We start from the raw sequence: 8,875 nt of genomic DNA on the forward strand, positions 1-8,875 counted from the left end.
TATTTTTTACAAAATAGAATGTTTTTTCTAGATCTACAAAATTGACGAAAACATGACCTGGACACCCGGCTATCTAATTCTTATTTATTTATCTATGTATTCATTCATTCATTCATTCATTCATTCATTCATTCATTCATTCATTCATTCATTCATTCATTCATTTATCTATAAGTCTGATAAAAATCTGATGAATAATTGTTCACGAGTGAATTAAATCTAATGACGGTCACATGTTTAACACAAATTAATTGTCCATCTAACGTAAAAAAATACTCTTTAACGTGAGACTTGCTAAAAAAACAGCTATCGGCACACCTCGGCTATTATTCATAATACATGTAACCTAGCTCGTACTTACTTAATACTGATTAAAAGTAGTTTTAAATATAAACAAAATCAGGCAGTGTAGTCTTTGATAATGTATTACAAATGTATATCTTTCGCATCCAAAGAAATAAGTCTATTTCGGTAAAATCATAATCGAAAATATGCCTGACAATCATAATCAATTTAAAAATGACCACTGATGTAGAATTATAAACAAATACGAATTTTTATTAACAGGTAGACATTATTTTTTTGTACAACTATAATAATAAGTGTAAATAATTTACTCTATAAATTTACTTAATTTAGGTTTACTCTTACTCGATACATTGGAATAAACATAGTCAATTAAATCACATTTACTTAATTTAGGTTTATTCTTACTCGATACATTGGAATAAACATAGTCAATTAAATCACAATTGTTCATATGTTTAGTTTCCGACTGCGAAGTTTGACGGAAAGGGCCGAGAAGATGCGATTGTATCTAAGGGAAATAACCTCTCCATATGCATGACCTATTTAGATATCATAACTGTAGATAAATGGTAATATGTCCAAAATGGGAAACATTTTACTTTAAAAAAAGTGGTGTTTAAACATGAACTAAACTGACTTTGCTTTACAGGTAAACATTTTAACTTGTAATTGAAGCTTTTTATATAGTTTGATATTTTATTTAAATTTGGATACTAACTTAATCTTGATTTAATTTATACAATCAGAGAATAAAGCTAGTAGCTTTATCCTTAAAACAGTGTGTTTCTAGTACGGTGTGCAGAATATAATCAATTATCATTAGATATATATAGATAGGCCAGCTTTAAGAGGATGATAAATGCACATTGTCATAGTTTACGCATATGACTACAGTTCGTTTTGTTTGTTTGTTTGTTTGTTTGTTTTGTTGGGGTGGTGTGCTATATCTGTTCAGGAATTGATTTAGATTTAAATGTTTGTTGATTATAAAATTGGTTGAGTTCAATGTATTCATACTTAATAACTTCATTCAGAAAGTAAACTAAATTATGTTACATAATTATGTATATTTTAACATTCGTCTAACTGTAATAACAATAAGTGTCATTGAACTTTGTATAAATTGAACTCAATGGTTGGCCAGCTGACCGACCGAAAGACAAAAAAAGTTAGAAGAGTTTTCAATTCATCTTTTAGAACAATCTACATCTACGTTTTTATTGACTATAGATTGTTATAAATCACCATTTACTGTTATAAATCAGTATTTACTATATAGATTGTGTTATCAAAATCAGGCAAAGCATGTATGTCAGGATCAATATATTTTGTTTATAATTTTAAGGTTCGACAGAGAAGATGGAAACTACAACAGTAAAGCTTGGGACACAGGAAGTAAAGTTTCCGAGTGAAAAACTCCAAGTGTTAGAATCCTGCAACCATCTACTGGGTGACCGAGACGCCCTCTGGAAAGAACTAGATGAAAAAGGGTATGTAATTAACTTATCGTCGTAAAACATTTGTTTATAATGTTTGCATTTTTGTAAATAAGAATTAGCATGTTTTTAGATAGTTTTATTCCTATTGAACCGTGAAGAAAACTATCAAATGTTTTAATCACTATTTATTAAACTTTAAATCTGTAAGTTTTTGAATGTATTAGTAGCTGTACTTGTTCCAATAATTTTTCTTACCTATCTCTTGTCACAATATATCTTAGATCAAAGCTGATATTTGTACCGACCTTTTTATACCTTATTCTGTACGACATGATTTCAATGTGAACCTTCTTCTGCATATTATAAATCGACCCAGACCTGTCTTACTGACCCAGGAAGCAAAGCGCAGTGTACGTTGCTACACCATTTACGTTCTGCATGCTTTATTCCTCTGCAATGATTATTGTAAATGGGTATATAGTGTTATCATTTTCGTCCGTCCGTTCGTTGGAAAACCTTGTCCGGCCCATAATTCTGTCATATATTAAACAAATGTAAATCATGATGTGTATGACATGCGCAAGACATTGGCCCCTAGTTGCAAGGTCAGTGTCACTCTGAGGGGTCAAAGTTCAGCATTTAGAAACTATTGTCCGGTCCGTTACTCTGCCATGCATCGAGGAATTTTTAGACAATTTAGCATAAACGGTAACATTATTGGACGATATGTCCTGCGTAAGACCTTGAACCCTATATCCAAGGTCAATATCACATAGAGGTCAACAGTCAGTAGTTAGAAAATCTTGTCCGGGCCTTGCATCAAGAGATTTTGAAACAATTTGGCACAAATGTGAGGCATGATAAAGGAGTGTGTCGTTTGTTAGTCCAAGACCCCTAGCTCCAAGGTCAAGGTCACACTAACAGATCAATGTTCAGCAGGTAAAAAATCTTGTTCGGTCCATTACTCTCTCATGTATCAAGGTATTTTGAATCAATTCGACACAAATGTGAAGCATGAAGAGACGATGTGCCATGCGCAAAACCTTGGTCCCTAGCTCAAAGGTCAAGGTCACGCTAAGAGGTCAAAGGTCAGCAGTTAGAATATCTTGTCCGGCCTATATCTTTGTCATGCATCAACAGATTTTGAAATAACTGGACTTGGCACAGTGTAAAACATGATGACACAGTGTGTCATGCGCAAGACCGACGCTTCTAGGTCAAACTTTGAGATCAACTGTTAGCAATTAGAAAATCTTGTCCGGTCAACTGCTCTTCATCAATAGAACCATTTACTTTTCGTAAGCTAGCTGGGTAGCTTTTCCCCTCATGAAAAAATCTAAAGTCTTTGATGGAGACCTCTATTTATTCAGTGAGTATTGTGTTGTAAATAATTTACAATTTTAGACATCTATCACATTTAATTATGATATAGACTCATTTGAATTAAAACAATGTGTTCCTGGAAAATGAAGAAAGTATTTCCTTCATGTATATTACTATTTCGAGAAGTCCTGAATTAATGTGTTGCATTAATTGAAGGTATTTGTACGTGAAAGGTCTACATGATAGAAATGAAGTTTTAGAAGCTAGACTTGCTGTTCTCCAACACATACTGGCAAATGGAGAAGATAAACTCGATTTAACAGAGAATTGGGAGAAGGGCGTGCTTGATTTACGCTGTGGAGGGGGATGCTTACCTTATATGGAGGTGAGAGATGACTGTATAATTCGACGCCCACTCATTTCTACGCCTCTTTTTGGTTTTGCTTTCAGCCATTAAGACGTCGCTTGACCTATAGGGTTTGCTTTCAGCCATAAAGAAGTCGCTTGACCTACTGTAGATACCGGTAGCCTTTGTGAAGCTGATAAACGGTACACGAAAAAACGATAAGAAAAAAAAAACGTCATTCACTAAAAAGTACCCTTTGTCTGGTATATGCGTATTTATTGCCAATTCTTACCATATTTTCGTTATAGATATCTATTAATTCGAGGTATGCACGATCGTGAGGACGTGTTACAGGCCCGGCTCGAAACTTTAAAAGCGATTAAGAAGTTAGGTCCTAATAAACTGGATGGGTCCAAACCCTGGGAGGATGGGGTCTTGCACCTCAGATGCGGTCATGGATGTATTCCATCCTTCCAGGTTTGTACCTTTTATCGCTTCTTATGAAAGTGAAGTCATTTTTTATGACGCTGACTCTATATGACGTCATTGTCGTGGCGTTTACGTAAAGTGACGTATTTTAATTAACATGAAGTAACTTAAATAGCTGTGCGCTTTTGCTTTATTTTTAGCTCACCTTGCACAAAGTGCAGGTGAGCTTTTAGGATGGCCAACCAAATGGCGTCCGTCGTCTGTCGTCCGTCCACATTTTAAATATTCTAAGGACATCTTCTATGATACCGCAAGGCAAATGTTAATGAAACTTGGCAGGAATACTCTTTGTATGAAGCTCTATCAAGATTGTTCAAAGAATTCCATTTCATGCAGAACTCTGGTTGCCATGGCAACCGAAAGAAAAATCTTTAAATATCTTCTTTTAAAGAACCGTAAGAGCTAGAGCTTAGATATTTGGCATGAAACATCTTCTAATGAGTGTCTACCAAGTTTGTTCAAATAAAAGCCCTAGGGTCAAAATTGGCCCCGCCCCAGGGGGTCATGGATTTTCCCTATATGCATATAGTAAACACTTAAAAAATCTTCTTTTAAAGAACCCAAAGAGCTAGAGCTAAGATATTTGGCATGAAACATTTTCTAGTGAGTGTCTACCAAGTTTGTTCAAATAAAAGCCCTTGGGTCAAAATTGGCCCCGGCCCGGGGGGTCATTGATTTTCCCTATATGCATATAGTAAAAACTTAAAAAATCTTCTTTTAAAGAACTGTAAAAGCTAAAGCTTAGATATTTGGCATGAAACATCTTCTAGTGAGTGTCTACCAAGTTTGTTCAAATAAAAGCCCTGGGGTCAAAATTGGCCCCGCCCCAAGGGGTCATTGATTTTCCCTATATGCATATAGTAAAAACTTAAAAAATCTTCTTTTAAAGAACCCAAAGAGCTAGAGCTAAGATATTTAGCATGAAACATCTTCTAATGAGTGTCAAAGAATTCCATTTCATGCAGAACTCTGGTTGCCATGGCAACCGAAAGAAAAATCTTTAAATATCTTCTTTTAAAGAACCGTAAGAGCTAGAGCTTAGATATTTGGCATGAAACATTTTCTAGTGAGTGTCTACCAAGTTTATTCAAATAAAAGCCCTGAGGTCAAAATTGGCCCTGCCCCAGGGGGTCATAGATTTTCCCTATATGCATATAGTAAAAACTTAAAAAATCTTCTTTTAAAGAACCCAAAGAGCTAGAGCTAAGATATTTGACATGAAATATCTTCTAGTGAGTGTCTACCAAGTTTATTCAAATAAAAGCCCTGGGGTCAAAATTGGCCCCGCCCCGGGGGGTCATTAATTTTCCCTAAATGCATATAGTAAAAACTTAAAAAATCTTCTTTTAAAGAACCGTAAGAGCTAGAGCTTAGATATTTGACATGAAACATCTTCTAGTGAATGTCTACCAAGTTTGTTCAAATAAAAGCCCTGGGGTCAAAATTGGCCCTGTCCCAGGGGGTCATAGATTTTCCCTATATGCATATAGTAAAAACTTAAAAAATCTTCTTTTAAAGAACCCAAAGAGCTAGAGCTAAGATATTTAGCATGAAACATCTTTTAATGAGTGTCTACCAAGTTTGTTCAAATAAAAGCCCTGGGGTCAAAATTGGCCCCGCCCCAGGGGGTCATTGATTTTCCCTATATGCATATAGTAAAAACTTAAAAAATCTTCTTTTAAAGAACTCAAAGAGCTAGAGCTAAGATATTTAGCATGAAGTATGTTCTAATGGGTGTCTACCAAGTATGTTCAAATAAAAGCCCTGGGGTCAAAACTGGCCCGCCCCGGGGGTCATTGATTTTCCTTATATGTGTATAGCAAAAACTTAAAAATCTTCTTTGAAAAAACCCAAATAGCTTGAGTTTGTATATTATACATGAAACATTTTTAAGTAAATATCTACAAAGTTTGTTCAAATAAAAGCCCTGGGGTCAAAACTGGCCCTGCCCCAGGGGTGTCATTGTTTTTAACTATATGTGTATAGTAAAAACTTAAAAAATCTTCTTTTAAAAAACCCAATGAGCTAGAACTTAGATGTTTAGCATGAAACATCTTCTTATGGGTGTCTACCAAGTCTGTTCAAATAAAAGCCCTTGGGAAAAAATTGGCCCGGGGGCGGGGCTATATACAGGTGAGCGACCTCAGGGCCATCATGGCCCTCTTGTTATTATATGAGCCGCGTCAAGACAAAACCAACATAATGGGTTTGCGACCAGCATGGATCCAGACCAGCCTGCGCATCCACGCAGTCTGATCAGGATCCTTGCTGTTCGCTTACAAACCCTATAGCAAGTAGTGAAACTGATAGCGAACAGCATGGATCCTGATCAGACTGCGCGGATGCGCAGGCTGGTCTGGATCCATGCTGGTCGCAAACGCACTATGTTGGTTTTGTCATGACGCGGCTCATTTGTTATTGTATGTCAACGTTGTGACTGAAAAGTATAGAATTTGCTTGGTCTTGAAATGAAGTAGGTTATCCGTAGGGTCGTTTAAATAACGATAGTTACGATGATTATTACCTTGAAAATTATTTAATGGTAATTATTTGATAAACAGATAATGCTTAAGTTTGTGCGTAAATGTTTATAAATGCGCGTGCATACACTGGCCTACTCTTAGGTTTTGTTTATTATACAGTTTATAATGTTATTTATATTGAGAAATCTCGTTTATTTGCTGATTTATTAACTACAGTACAGCATTTTAATAACATGCTATTGAATTATATCATATTCTTTTGCTCAGACACCACAGTTCTTTCATAACTTTTTAAACGTCCATACATAGTAACAAACTTATTCCGTAATTGATATTTTTAAAAAAAATGATTGTAGGATTTAAAACCTTTTTCAGGGAAGAAACGACATAACTCACTCAGAAGCCGTATCAAAGGTTTTGGAGGGACCAAGACGTAAGTGAGTTAATATTTTCCCGGTGCTTGGGGACCCGAAATATGTTGTTCATACATGATATCTTTTTAACACATGCAAATAAACCGAGACTGCGATTCCAAATTTCCTTCCTACATATATAATTTGTTTAGTTTTCTCTCGAGGAATTCGCTTTTTCCGAACTATTCGAACTATCAGTGGAAATGTCTCTGTGTAACCATATTAATATTATTGCCGGCATGATTGAAAAAAGTATAAGTATATAAGCAAAAGCAGTTCTAATAAGTTCATCATTACAACATAATAATTTAATTTAGGTAATTGACTATCTACAGGTGTCTTGAACAGTTTTGTTTAAACCAGTGCATGATTTTTGCAAATTTGTATGACAGCGCGTTTTGTGTGTTTACATGTCAGAATAATGTACTGTAATCTTAATAAAGTTTTTGTATTTTATTTTAGCATTTGCGTTTTTTAAGACTTTGTTTGGAGAGGATGTACGAACGTTTGATTACAAATGGCTTAGGTATGTAACGGTTTCAAAAGGGAGACAACTAATGTTCCAAACGTCGTTAGTGTTCCTGATATTCTGTACCTTATCGTAAAGCAAATTGATATAAAATATGACATCTGGCATTAATTAATTTTGTTTCATGTTTTGATAGAAAATGATTTAGTTTTAAATGTTTTAAATGGTTTTAAATATGTTTTGTGCAGCACTGTTTCTTGTAATTAAACATAATGATTACTTATGTTGAACAAATGTTGCAGATATATAATTATAGTCTATTTATATATCTAATCTACGTGTTGAAGTTATAACATTGCAGTATGCAAGATTATTTATTACAAAAAATATTTATATAGTTTACCTAGCTTTATATATGTATTTAACATGTTTTACATGTCTTTAAGATGTGTAAAGTTTGCTACCTTATTAATTATAATATACCAACTTACTAATATAATTTAGCTTCAAAATTATCTCTTTATCGTCTTGTTTACAGTGCCGTTTTCCTTTTCATTCTCTTTCTTCAGAGCCGTGCACCGACAAGTGTTTACGGGAGCGCACGTAGATAACGTGTACATGGCACGTGGTACACAAAGACTTCTTACCATGTGGACACCATTTGGTGACGTCGATCCCACCATAGGTTGTCTTGCTGTTTGTGAGGGATCGAATAGATTGCCTGGGTAATGTTGTTTTCTTTTTATGTTCTTTTTCTGACCCTACATTATTCATGAACGTGTATTAGGTCTTATATGTTTTTCTTATTGCATTAAAGAAATCCGGTCTTTCGTTTTCAATGTATTTCAATGTATTGAAAACATCGGGGTAGCAAGATTTTGCCTGGTACCGGTCAAGTAGACGCTTATTGGATGTGCATAAGATAATGGAAGTCATGACATATAACTTGTGATGGAAGATTCACTTAAAAGTTTTCTACAAATATCAGTTTAAAGGAGTTATCTGTCGATAATAAACAAAGCTGAATAAGGAATTTCCGCCAGTGGTCTAATTTATAATAATTAACATGCTAAACTATTGTCATATCGTCACCTTATTGCAGTAACGCGTAACTCGTTATATAGTTCAATGGGAGTTAACCTGTTACTGCACTAAGGTGATGATATGTAGATTTTGTATAATTTAACACGATGTTTGCACTTTTTATGTAGCATGAAAATTTAGTACACACAACGCCACTGTATTTTTACATTTTATATAAACTTTTCATTACATGACTAATTTTGTTATTAATTATGGTTACAGATTTGAGAAATTACATAGCACATACAGTCAAATTGATGTTGAAGACATAAATCTAAATGGTAAATTTACAACTTTTCTAAGGTTGTTAATATACGATGCATAAATATGACAAAGATAATATGTATATTGTTAATTGATGTATATTTGGCGTTTATACATTTTGTATATTAAAGCGAAATTTACCCATCCATATGAGTCAAACGCATCAACCTTAAATAAAAAGTATATTTATAGTTTATCCAAAATCCAGGTAACACTTTGAATGTACGAGTAAAGTATTATGCATAAAATGACAGATT

At 34.3% G+C, this 8,875-nt stretch overlaps 1 protein-coding gene across 1 annotated transcript; it reads left to right on the forward strand.

The window, feature by feature from the left end:
- Window positions 1-1,153: 1,153 nt before the first annotated feature.
- Window positions 1,154-8,635, forward strand: LOC132753519 (uncharacterized; the record flags this gene model as incomplete). The annotated part of the gene is given in 7 exon segments (XM_060743998.1): window positions 1,154-1,202; window positions 1,655-1,799; window positions 3,288-3,456; window positions 6,765-6,822; window positions 7,265-7,328; window positions 7,841-7,996; window positions 8,577-8,635. Coding segments are annotated over 7 exon segments (685 nt in total), but the record flags the coding sequence as incomplete, so codon positions are not given.
- Window positions 8,636-8,875: the final 240 nt, after the last annotated feature.

The sequence above is a fragment of the Ruditapes philippinarum genome, unplaced genomic scaffold (assembly GCF_026571515.1).
Source record: "Ruditapes philippinarum isolate M1 unplaced genomic scaffold, ASM2657151v2 ctg5198_1_1_1_1, whole genome shotgun sequence".
Taxonomy (NCBI): domain Eukaryota; kingdom Metazoa; phylum Mollusca; class Bivalvia; order Venerida; family Veneridae; genus Ruditapes; species Ruditapes philippinarum.